The 21,140-nt window shown below is 36.6% G+C and overlaps 1 protein-coding gene and 1 long non-coding RNA gene across 36 annotated transcripts in view; one reads left to right on the top strand and one right to left on the bottom strand.

Annotated features, from left to right (window-relative positions):
- Nucleotides 1-21,140, bottom strand: part of SHLD2 (shieldin complex subunit 2) — a 77,701-nt gene that overhangs the window by 7,641 nt on the left and 48,920 nt on the right. For 20 of the 34 annotated variants that reach the window (XR_012001142.1, XR_012001141.1, XM_072756446.1 and 17 more), the window contains 4 exons: nt 19,178-19,285; nt 10,385-10,579; nt 10,088-10,222; nt 4,319-4,525 (listed from right to left, as the gene is read on the bottom strand). Coding sequence is in view for 32 of the 34 variants with exons in the window: in XM_072756446.1 (XP_072612547.1) it covers nt 4,319-4,525; nt 10,088-10,222; nt 10,385-10,579; nt 19,178-19,285 (645 nt within the window). In the remaining 2 variants the exon portion in view is untranslated. The remainder of the gene's footprint in view (nt 1-4,318; nt 4,526-10,087; nt 10,223-10,384; nt 10,580-19,177; nt 19,286-21,140) is intronic. The other 14 variants (XM_072756451.1, XM_072756430.1, XM_072756453.1 and 11 more) reach the window with 2 other exon arrangements.
- On the top strand, nt 9,720-20,380 carry LOC112925292 (uncharacterized). Of its 2 annotated transcripts, XR_012001143.1 has the most exons (4): nt 9,720-9,834; nt 14,665-14,795; nt 17,708-17,814; nt 20,322-20,380. It is a non-coding gene; the product is annotated as an uncharacterized lncRNA (long non-coding RNA). The 2 variants fall into 2 exon arrangements; XR_003236070.2 differs by lacking the exon at nt 20,322-20,380 and having other exon boundaries at nt 17,708-17,837.

Raw genomic sequence — 21,140 nt, 5'->3', positions numbered from 1 at the left:
GAAAACTTCAGGCCCACAGAGCTTCACTTCTACCAAACATGTAAGGAAGAAAACATTCTAATTCTAAACAAACTCTTCCAGAAAACTGAAGAGGAGGATCTACATCCCAACTCATTCCATGAGCATTATTCTAATACCAAAAGCAGAAAAAGCTATTACAAGAAGAAAAAAAAAATCTATCGTTCATGAACACAGACATAAAAATTCTTAACAAATGTTAGCAAATTAAATCCAGCAATATATAAAAAGGACACATCATGACCAAGTAGGGTTTACCTCATAAATGCAGTTGTTTTAACATTCTAAAATCAATCAATTATATTAAAAGATTGCAAAAGAAAAACTGTAAGATCACTTTAATTGATGGAGAAAGAGTGTCTGATAAATTCTAACATTCATTCTTGATTTTAAAAGTTTTTCAGCAAACTAGGAATAAAAGGCAATTTCATCAGCTTCAGACAGAGCATCCAGGAAAACTCTAAGTCAACGTCATACTTAATAATGAAGAACAAATGTTTTCTCCCTAATACCAGAAACAAGGTAAAAACGTTTGCTCTTACAACTTTTTTTCAATATTATATTAGAGAAGTTATCACATGTAAAGGGGTGAGAAGAATAAAGAAAGGACATCCAGACTGGAAAGGAAGAAATAAAACTCTTTATTCACAGATAACACGATCATCTATATAGAAAATTCAAATCTACCAAACAGTTACTATTGAGCTTAGTGAGTTTAGCAAGGTTACAAAAGACGAGATCAATATACAAAAAAACAATGATATTTTTACATAATAGCAACAAACAATTAAAACTGAAATTTTAAAAAGCACCTATTGGGACGCCTGTGTGGCTCAGCAGTTGAGCGTCTGCCTTTGGCTCACAGCATGATCCCGGGATCGAGTCCCACATTGGGCTCCCTGCATGAAGCCTGCTTCTCCCTCTGCCAGTGTCTCGGCCTCTCTCATGAATAAATAAATAAAATCTTTAAAAATAAAAAAAAATTTTAAATAAAGAGCACCTATTATAATAGCAGAAAAATAGAAAACAGGAATAAGTCTGAGAAAAGATATGAAAACCCTGTTTTCTGAAAACTATAAAACACAGCTAAGAGAAATAAGAGACATATTTTGTTCATAGGTCGGCAAACTCAATATTAAGATGTCAATTCTCCCTCAAGTTGATGGATAGCTTCAAAACAATCCCTGCAGGCATTTTTTCTAGAAATTGACAAACTGTAAAATTCACAGAATAGCCAAAACTACTTTGAAAAAGAACAAAAGGAAGGCAAACGATATCTGATTCTAAGGCATATTATACAGCTATAGTGATCAAAATAATGTGGTACTGATGTAAAGATAGACAAATAGATCAGTAAAATAGAAGAGAAAGCCCAAAAATAGACCACATACAAGTGGACAACTGATTTTAACAAAGGGGTAAAAACAATTCACTGGAAGAATGGCAATCTCTTCAACAAATGGGGCTTAAACAGCTGGGTATTCGTATGCAAAAAGGAATAGAGCTCCCAGCCATGCATCACAAAATATACAAAAATTAAACTCAAAACAGATCCTGGACCCAAATGTGAACCCTAAAACTCTAGAACTTCTAAAATAATATAGGATATAAATGCTTGTGACACTCAGTAAGGCAAAGATTTTCTAAGTAGGAAATCAAGAACATCAGTCATACAAGAACAAATGGATAAATTGGGAGTTCATCAGAATTCAGAACTTAAGGTCTTCAAAAGGCCTGGTTAAAAGAATGAACGTACTAGTAACAGACTGGGAAAACATATCTGCAAAGCCTATACATAACAAATAATTTTCACCCAGAATATAAAGAACTCTCAAAATCAATAGTAAGAAAATAATCAACCCTTTGTTTTTAAGTAGGCAAAAGATTTCAGTTGACACTTCATCAAAGAAGACATATGGATGGCAACTGAGTCCATGAAAAAATGTTCAACATCATTAACCAATAGGGAAATGCAAATTAAAACCACAATGACTTATCATTACAGAAATTATAAAGAAGGCCCATACCAAGTGTTGACACGAATGTGGGAAAAACAGAACTCTCACACGCTGCTTGGTGGAAATGCAAAATGCCACAACCACTTTGGAAAAGTTTGGCAGTTTCTTAAAAAGTTAAACATGCACCTACTATATAACCTTCAGCTTATTCAGCTACTAGGTATTTATTCAGGAATAAAGAAAGACTATGCCCATATAACATCTTGAACATGAATGTTTATAGAAGCTCTACTTACAAGAGCTAAGAGCTGGAAACGACCCAGATGCCCATCAGCAGATGGACAGATAGACAAATCATGGTACGTTCGTACAACAGAATAAAGAAGAATGAACTTATGTGCACAAAAGCACAGATACGTCGCGAAATAATTTACTTAATTAAAAATGCCAAGCAACACAGTGTACATAATGTATGATTCCATGTATATAAAATCATAGAAAATTCAAACTAATCTCCAAGGACAGAAAGCAGATGGGCTGCCTGGAGGGATGGGGGGGAGCACGTACCCGGGGAAGGGTGACATTACAAAGGGGCAGCCTGGTGACGGTTTCGTGGGTTTCGTGTCACAACTCACCAGTATGAATGTGGACACTTCAAGTGAGGGTGGTTCACTGTATGAAAATTATACCCTAAAAATTCTGTTAAAAATAATTTTAAATTTGATGCTCTGAACCATATTTGAAAACCACTCTGAGTTATCTTCTGCTCTGCTTATGGACACAAATGGACACAGCTTTTACATTCTGGGGATGGACCAAAAGGGGGCATAGCACGCTAGCAAAAAGTCCTAGAAATATACTTGAGACTCTTAACACGTGATCTCTTAGGAGTTTCAACTCATTTCATTTTGGGTCAGATTCTTTTTCTTAGAACTGTAAAAATAATCTTGCTTCACTCAAACCACATCTAACATTTAATAAAATCTAAAACTATAAGAAGCTGGAAAATTATTCATGTAAATGACAGAATAATATTAAAATTTAGTACCAAGATCCAAAGTTCCTGAGTTATTCTTAATAACTTAACCTTCATAAAAGCACCAAAAATGATAATCTCATACAAATTCTGAGAAAAAAATTTGACCGAAGATTTTCTTCATTAAAAAACTTACATAACTATAAATTTACAGGCACATCCCATATTTTTCTACCCTCACTCCCCCTCTAAAAACAATTGCTACAGTAGCCACCAGAAAACATTGTTAATTTCCAAAATTGATGATCATGGACACTTATTGATTGTTGGCATTTAACAACCTTAAATATAGTTTCAAATGCAGTTTAATCTGTTACACATTTTACTAGGAGTTAGCACACTTTTAGCATCATCTCTGTACTGAGGAAGCCAATACAGTTTAATGAAAAGTATTTCCTGCTAAAACTGTATCAACTTATCTAGTCATTTTCACCATTTTATTCTCTTCATTCCAAAGTGTATGGCGTATTGAACCTAAAACATATTCCTTTTACTACTACACTCAAAATTAATTACTTTAATGGTATTAAGTTCATGAAAAATGTGTATGTATATAAAATCCATCACCAAAGGCAATCTTCTGCATAGCTGTAGTATGTTTCTGAGGATGAATTTTATACACATACATGCACACACACATAAATATGTGAGTTCAGGAAGTCTGTTATTACATTTTACTAAGGCAGCAAGCAAATTGCATGCATTCTGTATCAATGCTAAATTTTAAAAACCATGTACAGGTAACAGTTTAGTAACTTGATAAAATGCTTATCTCAATCAACTGACTCTGGTTAGGGTCATTTTTCTATTTCTGGTTTATTAAGTGATAAGCAGCTTGTATATGTATGCAAAAAATATTTTTAAGTGATCCTTAATAATTACAACTTAACCTCAAAGGAGAAAGCTAAGAAGATGCAAATATCTGGCTGAGTTCTTTACAGTGATCTATATTTCCCTCCCTCCCTCCCTCCCTCTCTCTCTTTCTTTTTCATTTCTTTTCTTTCTTTCTTTCTTTCTTTCTTTCTTTCTTTCTTTCTTTCTTCTTTCTTTCAAGATTTTACTTAATTATTCATGAGAGACACAGGGAGAGACAGGCAGAGACACAGGCAGAGGGAGAAGCAGGCTCCATGCAGGGAGCCCCATGCAGGACTTGATCCCGGGACTCCGGGGTCACGCCCTGGGCTGAAGGCGGCACTAAACCACAGAGCCACCCGGGCTGCCCAACTTTCATATTTAATTACACATTTTTTCCCACAAATGGTAGCTTGCCTTGCTTAAATTAAAATGAGGAATATAAAGATCTTACCTGAACGCTTATCTTCCAGGTGTGTTGCCAAATCTGAGATCTTCACAAAGGAGGGTGTGTTTTTTTGAAATTTTGCTTTAAACGTAATTGCCCTTATATCATCATCAAACAGGCACTCACAGGATGACCAAAATGTTGTATGCAATTCTAGGCTTTCTACGATATCATTGTGCTGAACAAAAAGATATTTAAATTCCCAAATATAATCTTAAACAAACAAACAAAAACAAAAAGTCACCAAAAAGGAAATAATCCAGGCTCAGAATCAGATTAAATAAATTGATCCAATTAAGTCAGTTAAATACAACTTTCATCACACTAAGGAATTTGGGTATAAAAAGAAAAATGTGAATTACACTGTTTCAGGGCATTGGGATGAGGATGCTGGAGATAATTTTATTTTTTAATTTTTTTAATTTTTTTATTCATGAGAGACACACAGAGAGAGGCAGAGACACAGGCGGAGGGAGAAGTAGGCTCCCTGCGGGGACCCGATGTGGGACTAGATCCTGGGACCCTGGGGTCACAGCCTGAGCCGGAGGCAGACACTCAACCGCTGAGCCCCCCAGGTGTCCCTGGAGATAATTTTAATTAAAGTTTTTCTAAAGATTTCTTGGTCTCTTAAACAGTCATAATTTATCATAACCAACTGCTTCTCAGAGTAGCTAATTCCTGTTTTGATATCTACAGACAAAGGTTTTTAAAACTAGTAAGGCATAGAAATGGACACACATCCGCCATAATCAATATCTCTCACTGATTTTCAACACCTTCATTTTCTTATTTAACTAATTTTTCCAGGATAAAAAAAAAAAGCATTGAGAGACAATTGCAGCATGTATTTTTAGTTCCCTCAGCCATAATTGTAATGGTTAAAACTGCAGTGGCACAGAGCTTCTTGCCAAATAGTCCCTATTCTATTTTAATACATTCAACTTCAAATTCTAATAAAACAAAAGTATTTCTTGGCACTAAGTCTTCTAATAATAACAGCTGTCTTTTTAGTTTCCACTTCTTCAGGCCATAAATCTAATTCACACCCTTCCCCACCACCACCTCCTTAGTTTTTTCCCTTAGTTTCTTCTTGAAAAATGGAAAATCTTAAAACAAGTCAGTAAAGCTGTATAGATAGAGCATCATTAGAAAGAGCTAAAGCATATATATTCCAAGTCACTGCTTAAAAACAATCACTATTTTTAAAATAGTTTGCTTCAGGGATCCCTGGGGTACTCAGCGGTTTAGTGTCTGCCTTCAGCTCAGGGTGGGATCCTGGAGTCCCGGGATCGAGTCCTGCATCAGGTCCCCGCAGCGAGCCCGCTTCTCCCTCTGCCTGTGTCTCTGCCTCTCTCCCTGTGTCTCTCACGAATGAATAAATAAAATCTTTAAAATAGTAAATAAATAAAATAGTTTGTCTTATTACAAAATACATGCTTCTAAGTTAGAAATCAGATTAAATAAATAAAATAACAGCCATAATCTCAATACCCCCAAATAAACACAGTTAACACTTTCAGTGGACATCCAGTTGTTTCTTCTTTTTTTTTTTCATCCAGTTGTTTCTAATTTGTCTTAATATGCCAAATATATTTTATATGTCATTAAGTATTATTCTATATTATTTAAAATACTATACAGATATGCCAAAAATCTTTAAAATTATTATAACAATTCCCTATTTGGGGGCATGTTGGTTATTTTTTTTTAACTGTTAGAAAAAATACTGTGATAAATGCATTTTTAGCTACATCTTCATTCATAGCCACAATAAATTCCTAAAAGTGTAGTTATTAGGCCAAAGGTATTCTAAATTCGGTTTTCATATGCATTGTCGGTAATCTTTAGGAAAGGTTTTGCCAATCTACATTTCCAATAGTTTATGAGAGTAGCTATTCCCTTGTATGTTCTGTATCAATTTCTCAGGAGAAAAATCATGTACTGTCATTATTTTATGTGTGTGCCTTCAATTACTAGTAAGTCCATTTTTTTCCATACATTCATTGGCCATTTTTATTTCTTCTTTGGGGACATCCTGTTTATATCTATTACTCATTTATCCTTTCAGATATTTGTCTTTTGCTTTTGAATTATTTTCTAACAAAATGCAACATTTTTTTTTCTGGCTTTTCACTTGCCTTTTAATTTGGTATATGGTGATTTTTATGTATAGTTCTTGTTGCTGCGTTATGTTTAACCTACCAATCTTTAGATTACAAATAAGTTTGCTTATATTTTCTACTACTCATTGTTTCTTTTTTGAAAAAAAATATTTGAATCTCTAATGCACCTGGAATTTATTTTGGCACAAATATTAAGTATAAATTTAATTCTACTTTTTTCTCAAATTGTTAGCTCAATTGTTATCTATCTCAAACAGTACTTACCTTCTTTTTTTCAAAAGGAAAAGTTTGCTTTATTTCTTAGTTATAAATAAAATGTATTTACTATAAAATATACAGTAAGACAAAAGAGTCGTAATAGGTGAAATAAGATTGGCCAATGTTCTAATATAATGGGTATAATGGGTATTATAATAGGTACTTCATTATATTACACTCTGTATACTAAATCTGAAGTTTTTGCTAAATGTATAAAAACTAAATGCAGATTCACACATGCATAAAATTCAAACTAAAGGCATAAAGAAAAAAACACAGTAACCACTGCTAGCATTTTAGTATATGTAGTTTCAAATTATTTAATGTATACACACACTCATGGTCCCACTTTATTAAAATGGGATCCTATTATACATGAGATTTTATAATCTACTTTTTAAACTAAACAGTAACATCACATACGTCTCTCCAGGCTAGTGAACATTCCTATCTTTGGTGGTAAATACCTTTGTGTGTCCACTCAGACCACAAATGACCCTCAGCTGTCCCCCACCCCACCCCCCAAAAAGCCCAGGCATTCCTATTGTACCTTCCCACCCTGTCCCAGGGCCACAGTTGATTGGATCTTACTCAATCTGGGCAATCAGATATTCTTTGCTGGGAATTTGGAAATGGACTGGTCTCTTAAAAGGAAAAGGAAGATCAAGGGCTACAGGGTAAGCATCTTCTGCTGGCTTCCATGTGGTTGAAAAGCAGAGAAAGTCTGCACTGAGTGACTAAAGCAGACAGATGGAGAAACTGCAGCTCCCAGTTCCAAGTGCCCGTGAGCCCATCAAGCTCTTGCCCTATGTACTGTGAGATACCCCTGTACACTCCATATATATGCCCCCTAACTGCTGAAGTTAGCCAGAGAAGAGTTCTAGTTTGGGTCACTGACAGCCTTCTGTGCCCAAGTTCAAATGGAATTTATTAATACATTCCAGGAACTGGAAAACCCTTGTGTACAGCATTTTCAAACTTGTGATTTCTTATCATTTGAAACAAAATTTTTCCCTCCTCAAACTTGCTTCTCTTAGTCCTTAAAGATCGGAAATGTTGAGTGAGTGGTTGCTGATCTGTATTTTAGTCTTCATCCATCCATCCATTCATTCATTCACTCATTCATAAAGCATTTACGAGGGCAGGCACAGGGCTATGTAATGAGGATACAGGGATGAATAAATAAGTTTGGTAGAATGCTTGTATTCACGGAATTTATGATCTATGTTATAGATTTTTTGTTATTTATTTATAATCTATTCCTATTATTATATAAGCTATGTCATATTTATAACCTATGTCAATTAAAGTGATTATGTATATACGTATGAGGTCGCTCTGAGGATATGATCTTGGAGCTGAGAAATGAAGGAGACATCATGTGGGGAGCTGGAGGAGAAAGCACTCCAGGTAAAGGAATCATAAACTCAAGATCCTAAGGCAGGAAAAGGACTGGCAAGTTCAAGTATCAGGAAGTAGTTGTGTGCAGGTTAGACTAGCAAGTCTGAGGGAGGCTGGTAATGGAGACCATTTCTAATACATTTCTATATTTAAATCGTGAAGTAAGGGTGTGAGTAGATTTCAAACCTCCATACAATTATGATTTGCATGAAGTATAATTACAAATGTTGGGATCATTTGCATTACCCTGTGCTTAATTAATAATGTCACGAGAATATTATAATTTGTTATACTTTTAAAATTTTAGACTTAAATACCTTCAGAATTTGAATTGGAATGGCATTTAGTTCTAAATAGCTTATTTTATGTACCCAGTTATTCCTAAGAAGTGTACAGTATGAAGTCTACCTTCATCAGGACCTAAACTGTGATCAGAGCTCACTACAAAGCCCCATGCCTATTTCAAAAGAATGTGAATTTGGGATTTCTTGTAATTCTCCCCCAAAACATCAACTCTGATCAACAAGTATTCAACAATGATGACTAAGTGATGATCACTTCTGATTATATCACCTAAATGTGAGTTTGTTACCCTTAGAACAAGTAAAACCAGTGCCCAATATGGATGTTAATGCCAAAAGAAATACTAAACGAATGGATAAAATGCCAACAGTTTCTAAAAGTAGAATCACTTACTTAGATGATCCTTCAAATTGGTACTTTTGAAAAGAACAATTTTGAGGTATTGAGGTGGATATCAAAACTTAAAAATGATGGTTGTAAGTATGCTGAAGGAATGAATGAACAAAAAACAACTCTATCTTAATTCCTGGTTTCACAAATTTCCAGTATTAACCTAAATACCACAGAATTATCCGGAGACAACTATAATGACTCTTCTACTAGCTAAATAACTACTACTTTTAGAAGAACATTCATGTTAAGCATGGAGCAATCTGCTCTGCTACAAGCTCCATCACAAATGGAGTAACACCGTTGACCTACATTTTTGTTTCACATGCACTAGACTCATGTCCCCGGCTATGATATAGTGGTCAACTGACACATGTTTGTCAGATTTCTCAACTGAACAAATATTTACTATTGTTTGATCCTAACATGAAAGTCAAAAGTCAGACTTATCTCAAAGCCTGGTCAGAGGCTATTAATGATTAAGGGAGAGAATGTGACAGATCATATGCTTAGATAACTATTTTGTAGGGAGAAGTTCGGGAAGAGACATTAACTCTTTCAAGGAAAACAGAATGAGTCACACACTTAATCTCTGGAATAATTCAGCAGGATAAAATAACTCATAAGCCACTAGTTAAACCATCTCTGACTATTTACAACAAAAGGATCTCACAATATCAAAATGAAGATATTATACGGTTTTATTGAAACATCAATGCCACTTAATTAAATTTATCCTAAATTATTAATAACTCATGCTTTAAGGAAAAATGTAATCATGGGTCATATTTAAAACATAAGCATGCTACAGATGGCTAATAGTCCACACTTTTAAAACAACTGGTATAAAAACCTGGAACACACTAATTTATGAAACAGGAACATTGAGACTTGAAAGGGTTAATGCAGCTCCCCTAACATCTGCCTTATAACCAGAGAGAAGTTTATCCATCAGAGTACTCTGGCTGAATAAAAATTGTAGAAGCTTCTCCAGATTTCAATTTTTAAAGAACGTTTCCGGAAGGAGATAAGATCTTCACTGAAAAGGTAAAGTAGTATACCTGGGAATAAATGGAAGCTTTTCTTTGCCACTATTAATTGTAGAGGACTTTTTAGATCACTAAATTGCTTACATGAGATGTAAAATCATAAGAAATCTGAGGAAGAACATTCAGTTATGAGCGCCTACTATTTCAAATGTAGCCTATCTTCTTCTCTTAAGATGTTCCTCATCTTAGGCTCTTAAGCATTAATCATTTACCTAACTATAAATAGGTTAAATCCTTTTTGGTATATTTACCTTTTTTCCTTTGAAGTTGAGGGTACCAGGCTGCTCCAGGACCCCATAATACAAGCACATAATGTTGACCTTGGACCTGTTCCACTGTTAACATAACTTTCTTTTGCTTCTGTCCTCTATAACTGTATAGTGCCTCTGGAAAATAAATATTTCAGCTAGCATTACTTAATCACACAGAACACCATACTTTAATGTCTGATGATAAATAATAGTAATAACCAAATAATATACTATCAAAGTCTTGTATCTTAATTACTTTATAATCTAAAATTAAGAAGGTGCCCCCCAAATATTTACCTGTCAGTACAGTGATATCAACGACTCTTAGTACTGCATGGACTAGTATGTCTGGCTGCAGCCGCTCCAATTCTACAAATTCTATGCTGTTCATTTTCTGAGGCTGCCTCTGAGGAAGATCTCTGAGATAGGAATGTTCAGAAGACACATATGCCAGTAAGTCTTGAAGTACAACACCATTAACTATACCGGAATCTAAGAAAGAAAAAACATACCTGTGTATGAAAGATAGCAAAACTCTACCTTCCTAACAACACAATATTTTCTTAGAAATTTTCTTTATGTTGTAAAGTGTGATTAAAAGTAAAACATGCTTTCATTTCTAAAAATACTAACTTTTTCTTAAATGTTTAGGTGCAAAAATATGCTTGATATTTTTAACCAAGGGAATTAGAATTATTCACTGTCTCCAAAACAACCTGCCCAGCTCCCTTCTCTATTTTGTTAATGATAGCATTTTTCTATGAATTTCGGTGATTTTCTATGAATTTCAGTATTTCGGTGATTTCTTTGACTCCTCCACTACCCTGTTATACCCAGTTGTTTCCCTAACCCCTGCAGTCTGATTTGCTCTTGTCTCCCCCAACATCCCAACTGCTACTGTTCTTCCCCAAGACTCTTATGTTTCTCATCTGAAATACTCTTATGGGTCATCTAACTGACTCTTTCCCTGAACAGGCTGCCTCTTCCCCACTTCTAAGCCTCCATCCTCACCACTATCACTGGCTGCAATGCTGTCATCCTCTCTGCCTCTCCAAATACAACACAGAAAAGCAATCACTATACAGAGGCTCCTAGTAACTTCTTCCCCCAGGGCTTTTATCTCCAGCTCTCATTTGGCATTTGAGCGTGTGCTACATTGTAATATTTCTCTTTTTTAAAAAAGATCTTATTTATTTATTCATGAGAGACACACAGAGAGAGGCAGAGACACAGGCAGAGGGAGAAGCAGACTCCCTGCAGGGAGCCCAACGTGGGACTTGGTCCCAGGACCCCGGGGTCACGACCTGAGCCGAAGGCAGACGCTCAACCACTGAGCCATCCAGGTGCCCCTGTAATATTTCTCTTGATTGTTAAATCAGATGTTTAGTTCTTTGGTCATTATATCATTTAAATATTTTCCTTTATTTTTTAATTATTTGTTTCAAATTTTTCTCATTTTTTGAGCTATACTTTACATACAATAAAATGCATAATTTTAAATGTACAGATTGATGAGGTTTGCTGATTAAAATTTAAATTCCCTGAAGGAAAAGGAAGTATATTTGAATATACAGTAGACTGTTGACCAAAATAAGATCCTAGCAAAAAGCACTTAAGTACTTTTTTAGAAGGTTGGGTCTATCTGCTGATTTCAGTAGGAATGAAACAAATGATTCTTCTTTCCTTCTCCCATTAATATTCTCATCCTAATGTATTTCTTGCACTAAAGCCTCATTATTCATTCACTTATCAGGAGACCATCCACTATGAGCCAGGCATTATGTCAGGTGCTAGGGATACAAAGAGGTATCTTGACACGATACCCACACTGAAGGAATTATCGACCTCGAGATAGGCAATAACAAACACTGGGCTGAGGGGGTGAGAGATACATGTAAGCCCTCCTAAGAACACACAAAACCACCGCCCAGCCAAGTTGGAAGAGTCTTTATTGAAGGAGTATTTTAGCTGGGTTTTGGAAAAAATATCCTAGAGTTTTCTAGGTAGTAGATGAAGGAGGGGGTATATTTCCAGGTAAAGAAAAAAGGGATCTGTATTCCTTTATATACTATAGATGCTTCTGGTAGTCTGATGAAGCATATGAATCCATCATCAGAATAATAGTTTTAACAGCCTTATTGAGATATAATTCACATACATAAAATTCACCCTTTCAATGTGTATCATTTGGGGCATCTGGATGGCTCAGTCGGTAGAGCACACAACTCTAAATCTCAAGGTAATGAGTTCAAACCCCATGTTGGGTGTGGAGCCTGTTTTTAAAAAAAAATTTTTTAATTAAAAAAAGATAGGGGATCCCTGGGTGGCTCAGCAGTTTAGCGCCTGCCTTTGGCCCAGGGCGCGATCCTGGAGTCCTGGGATCGAGTCCCACATCAGCCTCCCGGCATGGAGCCTGCTTCCCCCTCCTCCTGTGTCTCTGCCTCTCTCTCTCTCTCTGTGTCTATCATAAATAAATAAATAAATCTTTAAATAAAATAAACAAAATAAAAAAAGATAATGAAGTGTATGATTCATTTTTTTTTAGTATTTCACAATGTTGTTCAACTATTGCCATCATCTAATTTTATAACATTTTCATTACAAAATCATATTTTGCAATGCATAAAATAAGATTGCAAAACCAACCACATGGAAATAGAGCAATCATGTGCCTCATTAGTACATTTGATAACAAAATATAACAGAATATGTAACAATTACCATAATTTCAAACCAGTGACAGGCATAAATTATATTCAAGTTATTGGGATGCCGGGGTGGCTCAGTGGTTGAGCATCTGCCTTTGGTCCAGGGTGTGACCCCGGGGTCCTGGGATCGAGTCCTGCATTGGGCTCACGCATGGAGCCTGCTTCTCCCTCTGCCTGTGTCTCTGCCTCTCTCTCTGTCTCTCATGAGTAAATAAATATTTTTTAAAAAAATATATTTGTTATCTTTGACAACTGTAATGTGATATGGTGGCCAAGACACAGGCACTGCTGCTACTACTGTGCATTGTTGATGCACGATGGAAGCAGATGCTCATATTCAGTTAGCTGTCGGAGAAAATAGAGATGTGATGCCTTCCCATCCACGTTCATGGACCCTTTAATGCGGAGGAATCAATTTTCACAGACAAGAGTAGGAGGAACATTTAGGAGGCTAGCAGCCCCCGGCGGGAGACGATAAGTGCTAGAAACCAGGCAAGACTGCGGAAAGGGGTGTCAGACCTGTGAAAATAGTTTAGAGGTGGAACCCAAGGGACAGTGAGATGGAGAGGATACAGAAAAGATGAAAGATGGTATCAAGATTCCTTACGCAGCTGAGCGCACGGATGAAAATAAATAATAAATGCTTGAAGGTTTTTAGAACCTGAAATCTATTCTAGTTAAGATGACTCCATTAGTCAATGACTTCTATGAAGCAATGGTGATATCACTGACAAAGGCAAGAAGCGTAAGAGAGAAGAACAGATGGCGGGAAAGAGCAATGAGAGCAAGAGAGGAAGCGAGAAGACCCATTCGATTACAGCAAAACCCAGTTCCAAGCAGCTTTGACCGTGGCTCCAATTCGTCCACCAGACATCCTGATCCCTCTTTTGCAATATTCCAGCACGTGTGGAATCAAAATTCAGATGGGTTCAGATTCTGACTCTGTCAACAATGAGTTCTGTGAACTTATATACATGACTTCTCTGGGCTTCATTCTTTGTCTACAATGTGGAGTTTTTCGGGGAAAATACAAAGATCTCTGATATCAAATTATTTATCCCTGCTTTATCAGACAGAAACACAGGATTACTTAGATTCCATCTAAAACAGTCTACTTCACAAAAACATTGTATTAACCTTTGATTTATACATTTAACTTAATCATTTCAATTTAATAATATTTAAGATAACTTTATGTCCTATCAAATTATCAGGACTAGGTTTGTAAAATACATAACACCTCACCATAATGAGGAAAGAGCAGAAGTCTTTTACAAAAGCACAACATATTGATCGGAGGTAAGAATGTTCTCCTGAGTTGTAGCCACTTGCAAACACAAAAACAAAAACCTAACCAAATTGATGTATCCTTTCAGAAGAAAAACAATTACAGTATTCTCAAAGTATCAACTGATAACCATTCCCCTAAATCAAACAAAAAAGAATATACTTTAGCTACCAACCTAAAACAGGGCAATATAAATGTTAAGTATAAAAACAAAGAATTTAAAGTAACCTTCAAAGCTTCTCTAATTTGGGACACCTGGCGTGGCTCAGCGGTTTAGCACCTGCCTTCGGCCCAGGCTGTGGTCCCGGGTCTTGGGATCGAGTCCCACATCGGGCTCCCCACATGGAGCCTGCTTCTCCCTCTGCCTGTGTCTCTGCCTCTCTCTCTGTGTCTCTCATGAGTAAATAAACTCTTTAAAAAAAAATTAGCCTTTAAATACATTGAATATTACTTACAACTCATTTAGCTCCATAGAAATAGGCTCTCCCAGATGTGGCAATACTTCAAATACTCATAATAAAACATCATTACACTTACATCTTTTCAATGAGAAATTGCCTTTTCCATTTTGTTGCTTCCAGTTTCCAGGCTGTTGCTAACCCACGCCCCCCCGGGGAAGCACCTCCAGTAACCAGACCGCAGCACTCACGCCATCCCTTCGTCCTGGGCCTAGCAGAATCCAGTCCGTACGCTGCTTTCAACAGTTACTGAGGTTTGATCTTGTCTTCCCCCCACCCACCCTCCTGTGTAATTATTTTATTCACGTGTAATACAGTTGGGTTCATTTGTCAGTATTGGTGTTCCCTTTGAGCTGCCCCCTCCACTACATTTTAGTTGGTTTTGATGGTTTTATGGTGGGGATGGGAAGCATCACTGTGAGTCAAGGCCACACAAAGAGACCCACTCAGAGAAGTGTTACTCCCTCCCTTCAATGTTACCCTATTTCCATTCCCTCCTTCCTTTTGTCCTTTTCCTACCCATTCTCTGTAGGTAACTAGTTTCTTTGGTTTGTTTTTTTCTTTCCTGCATTTTTTTTTCACAAATGAGGAGATACACGTATATCTTATTCCTCCCCTCCTTCTTACACTAAAGATGGCATACTAGGTTTACTTCGTTGAGCTTTGTGTTTTTCACATAGCAGTATGTCCTGGAAGTCACTTCCTACCAGTTCAGAGCTCCTTTTCATTCTTTGTCACGGCTGCAGAGTACTTCACTGCAGGAATATACCACCACCTGATCAGTCACTCTGCTACATAGGGGTGTTCTGATTTTTCCCAGGGTCTGGCAATTAGAAGCACTGCCCTGAGTAACGTTGTGCGCGTGTATTTTCTCATTGTTGTATCTTCAGGACAGACTCCTACAAGTAGGCTGGCTGGGCTGAAAGCTGACTAGATAGGTCATCCTGTTAGAGCGCCAAATAGCCCTCCAGGAGAACTGCGGCAATTCTCATGCCCGCCAGCAACGTACAAGAGGGCCTGCTTCCCGCAGCCTAATCAACCGCATAGGCCGCCATATTTTTTAATTTTTGCCAATCAGATAGCGGGAAATGAGATCTCTGTGTAGCTTTCATTTGAAAGTCTCATGTCTTTTTCCCATTTTCCTATCAGTCCTTTGTCATCACTCAATTTGTAGGAGTTCTCTATATATTAGGAATATCAGCCTTTTGTCTAAAGCATATGTTGCAAATATTCTAAGTTGCCAGTTTTCTTTTGACCTTGTTTATGGTGCTATTGCTCGGGCAAAATTTTATTTTTCTATAGTCAAATTTATCAGTCTTTTTTTTTTTTTTTACTGTTTCTAGATTCTGAGTAATAGCAAGTTTTCCCTACACCAAAATAATAGAGAAATTCACCCGTGTCTCCATCTAGCAGTTAATGGTTTTACTTTTTATATTTAGATTCTTAATCCATGTGAAATATATCCTTTTATCTTGTATGAGATACTGTTCTAATTTTGTCTTCTTTCTAAATGACTATCTGGTTGCCTCACCACCATTGATTAAAAAGTTAACCTTTACCTCAGTGACCTCAGATAACATCTTTGTCATATACTAAATTATATGTATACGGGTCTAATTATGATCTTCCTATTCCACTGGTCTATTTGTCTATTTATGCACCAGAATCACATTGTTTTAATTATAGAGGCTTTACAGTTTAAAGCCTGTCTGGTGAGCGTGGTCATTCGTATGCTTACTTTTTCAATGTTTTCTTAGCTATTCCTGCATGTTTGTTTTTCCATATGAACATTAGTATCAAGTTGTAGATGCCATACCACAACTTCCTAATATTTTTATTAAGATGGCATTGAATTTATAAATTAACCTATGGAGAACTTTACCATTATAATGTTGAGTCATCTTATCCATGAAAAGGGAATGATGGGTTTCCATTTGTTCATGTCCTTATTCTTTCTGGAGTGGTTACAATTTTTTCCTTATATAGGTTTTGCAAAGTTCTTGTTAAATTTATTCGGAAGTACTTTCCTTATTGCTTTTGCAAATGAGTTTTTCCCTACACTTATGCCCTCTGTTTAGTGTTTGTATGTATGAAGGCTATTGTGTTTTTAATTTCATCTTTGACTCCCTGGAATTTTTCAGATTTATCAAAGCATTTGTGCATATAGTTTTTACTCTTCTTCACCTATTCAGATACCTCTTCTTATCTAGTTCTACTGGTTGGTAACTCTGTATACTGATGACAAGTAGGAGAGAAAGTGGACATACTCATCTTGTTCCTTACCTTGATTTCAGTGGAAATGCCTCTAGTGTTTCTCCATTAAATAAGATACTGACATTAGGACTAAATACTTCTATTTTATCGACACAGTACCAATTGTATTGTAACACTGTATTAATACCGCATTTATTGATACTGAATAAGAAAGTATTCAGTATCCCTCAATTCTCATTTCCTGGAGCACTTTTTATGTTAAGTGAGTGTTAAATTTCTCAACATCTATGCAGATAATCATATAATATTTTCTTTAGATTTATTAATATGATATTCAATATTCATGAATCTTCTAACATTGAATATACCTTTCCATTTCTGGAAAAAAAATCTCACTTGATCATTATTTCTTTAATGTTGTGCTAGATTGTGTTTACTAATTTTTTTAGACTTTTTATTTAGACTTCATGCATCAAATCTCATGTATAAAACTGGTCTGCATTTTTATTTGTAATGACTTTATTTGGTTTAAGGGTCAGTGTTATATTTGCTTTCTAAACGGAATTAGGAAGTTTCCTTCTTCAATACTATGGAATAATTTTTAGAGCATTGGAACCATCCAGTCTCTGAAGGTATGGGTAGAGTACTTCTGTGAAACTGTCTAGGCCTGGCAGCTTTTTTGTACATTAGTTCTTTAATAATTGTTTCTATTTCTTCTATAGAAACTGGTCTGTCTAAACTATATCTCAAATCCATCTATTTCTCATTATTTCTACTGGCTACCCATTACCACTCAGCCTCAACTACTATAATAACTTCCTAACTCCCTGATTCTGCTCAGCCCTTCACAACCAGATCTATGGTATTCTCCATCTTTCAGAGCATTCGTCCTCACCCGCAAATATTATATTTGCATGTCTGTTTAGTTTCTACCTTGTCTGTCCTCCCACAGAAACACCAGCACCATGACGGCCAGCACCAGGCGGACGCTGTTCACCACTGTACCCCCGGTGCACAAAGTGCCTCAAACAACGTCAACACTTAATACGTATCAACTGGGTAAATGAAGAACTCCACTTTAGGTATTTTCCGAGAATATGTCAGTGCTGATTTCCAGCTGACCAGCTTCCCTAGAACAGAGGGAAATCTCACCCCTTCCCAAACACCACAGTTCTTTTCTGCTTACCCTGCCTTTCTTTGAGAATTCTTATTATTCATGGGTTGGAATTCCATGCTGTATCTTCCATATGTGCCTTACAACTTTCTTGTTATTATAAAGAATATCTTCCTTAATCAGTATCTTTCTATATACCAATAGCTATTTTTCTGTGACACTGTTTCACTATTCTATCAAATCTATTCTGCTTATTTCTTCTCCTGTTAATACTACTATATGGTTATTTTGTATTGCATGCAGTTTCAATGCCCCATGTTCATTCTCTCATTTAATCCTCATAGCAACCCTATGAGCTACACATATGTATTTTACTTCCCATATCACAGATGGTACAGTGAGGTTAATTAAGTACCTTTGCTGAAAGACATAGACTGTAGAAGTGGTAGGGCCAGGATTCAAATCCTGCTCTATTTGACTAGCAGGTTATACTGTCTCCCTTATTGTGTTTTCTTTTTTATTTCTGGGAGGAAAAGACAGCAGCTGGGCTCTATTCTGAATAGCTTATTTAAAGAAGAGAAATGGATGTCAGAGAAGGAAAGTAGTCTTGCCTCACAGTGGTGGACTGAAAAACAAGGATACGGACCACAACTGTCTGACTGCAAGGCCCATGTTTTTCTCATTAGCTCAAGGGTTCCTAACCACAGGCTGGGAAATCCTACAGAAGAACTTCAGAGATCCATGGAACCATCTGGAATTATACGCAAAATTTTGTGCTTAGCTCCCTAAGTCTGTTTTTCTGCAGAAATGGCCCATAGCTTCTCAAAGAGAACTATGCCTCCCTAAAAGGCTAAGGACCATGTTTCTTATGTGGACTCTAAGAAAAGTATGAAAATGGAACCTGAACCCCAATATTTCTCAAAATATTTATGATGTACAATGCACAAGTTTATTTTTACAAATTCTATTTTTTTTTAAAGATTTTATTTATTTATTCATGAGTGACACAGAGAGGCAGAGACACAGGCAGAGGGAGAAGCAGGCTTCCTGTAGGGAGCCTGATGTAGAACTCCTCTGAGGACCCCGGGATCACGCCCTGGGCCCTGGGCCAAAGGCACACGCTCAACCACTGAGTCACTCAGGCGTCTCTATAAATTCTATTTTCATTCTTGCTAAAGAAAATAAACCAACACTGGCCAGCTAACCTATTTAGAAAACATTTTGTAAAACTGCCATTGTAATTCCATTTTCTAGTATGCATATATACTTTAAATACTAAGAAATTATCATATTTAAAATGTGTCTTACATTCTTCAGGCTGGACAGATGAGTAACTCCCAAGATTTAATAACTGACTGGTAAATGTTGATTGTAGTATTGTCTCACCAACCCAATGATCTTCGTGAACAGTAACATCTAGAAAAGAGAAAAAAAAAGTTCTGATTATGTCATAAATTCCTTCACGTTGTAGTTAACTTAGCAATTGTACCAAGGTATTATCCATGTCTCTCACATGCCAGGCAAAAAAAGTTCACAAGGGTTAAATGATCTGCCTAAAGACACAAAATAGTCAAATAGCAATAACAAAATTGCTTCTGTATATTTGAACAGTATCAGTATGGAAGCTCACTGCTCCACAAAGAATGGTTTAATGGCTTTGTTTACATAAAAGAAATGTTGTAATGTCTATTTTGAGAAATTAAAAGGAAATCATTTAGAGCCAGGAAGCAAAGCAATGGTTCCAAAGCAGTAGTGCCTAGGAGAGTAATATTTAGTATGCATTTATCTCTTCTGCTATAAACACATAAGAATATAATATAAGGCATTCTTAAGGGAATTCGATTAATTTTTTTCCCCCTCAAAAGCATGGTAATCTTCATCTCTAGATGTTAAAGTGAAAGATTCTGGAAATAAGGAATACTTTCCAATAGGAAAAAGAGAGTTGTATGAACTGAGATGCACTACAGAAGAATCAGAGAATGGAACTAAATATACTAACAGGTAGAAACAATTCCAAGTAGAGCAAAAACTGTTAAGTTAGAGACAGAGACAGATGGACCCCAGGCAGGATATAAGCAGTGTAAAAATTGTTAGAGGTATACAGATATCCTAACAGCAGCAAATTTTTGAGATAGTAAGAAAGAAAAACAAGGATGCACAAATTCCAAGTACTTAGTTCCAAATTTTTACCCAAACCATACCCAAATAGTTGTAATTTGTTAGTTCTATGGAATTAGCCAGGTCAATTTAAATGTAAAGTCATCCTGAACTTCCACCTCTCCCTCCCCACCCTTCTCTTGACTACCTCTTGAGTTTCCCCACAGCCCTGCCAAAATTGTTTTACACTATACATTCCTCTCTCTCCTAGCAAGTCCCCTTCCCACCTCGAATCCATTTCCCCAGTGCTAGTGATTTCTCAAGAAAATTAATGTGATCCATTTACTTGTTTAAGAAACACTCAGCGGCTCCCCACTGCCTGGCCAGGAAGAGCTAGCAGAGCATTCTAGACTACTCAATCTGACCATCAGGATGCCTGCTCTTCAGAACAAATTTCAAGGAGAGACTTTGGAAATCTAGGTTGTAAAACCTTTGTTCAGGTGAGTGACTTGCTAATCACTGGTGATAGGGTAGGGTAGAATTCACCCGTCCAGCCTTTGCCTCCAGGCTCTCCCGATTCCCACTCACTGATATGTCCCAGAGTGTCTCCTATTTGTTCTTGAAAACCTGTGGTTTTCCAGTTAAGTGCCAGGTCCTCTTCAAACTCTGGCCAGACAGTCCTCCCTTATAGCACCTCTTCCTTCTATTGCTCCAAGTATGATGGCAAAATGTCAACTATATCCCTGAACATCATGTGATCTGGAATATATCTGGGCAGAAAGATGTTCAATTCTGGGGTGTATATCAGTAGATAGTATGAGATATCCCATGTAGAGATATAAGAATCTACAATTACATGCTGTTAATTAAAATGGAATTTCATCCATAAATTCCTATGTAAATGTAATTTCAGAACTAGGACAATAGAAAAGTATAGATTTCTCTTTTTTCCATGAAGTTTTCATCTGTCACACAAAAACAAAGGAAACATTCAGAAATTGGTGAACTAGGGGCAGCCTGGGTGGCTCAGTGGTTTAGCTCCTGCCTTCGGCCCAGGGCCTGATCCTGGAAACCTGGGATGGAGTCTCATATCGGGCTTCCTGCATGGAGCCTGCTTCTCCCTCTGCCTGTGTCTCTGCCCCTCTCTCTTTCTTTCTCATGAATAAATAAATAA

Source organism: Vulpes vulpes, chromosome 4, assembly GCF_048418805.1.
Source record: "Vulpes vulpes isolate BD-2025 chromosome 4, VulVul3, whole genome shotgun sequence".
Lineage (NCBI taxonomy): Eukaryota > Metazoa > Chordata > Mammalia > Carnivora > Canidae > Vulpes > Vulpes vulpes.
The sequence above is the reverse complement of the archived record's forward strand: the minus strand, read 5'-3'. Positions and strand labels throughout refer to the sequence as shown.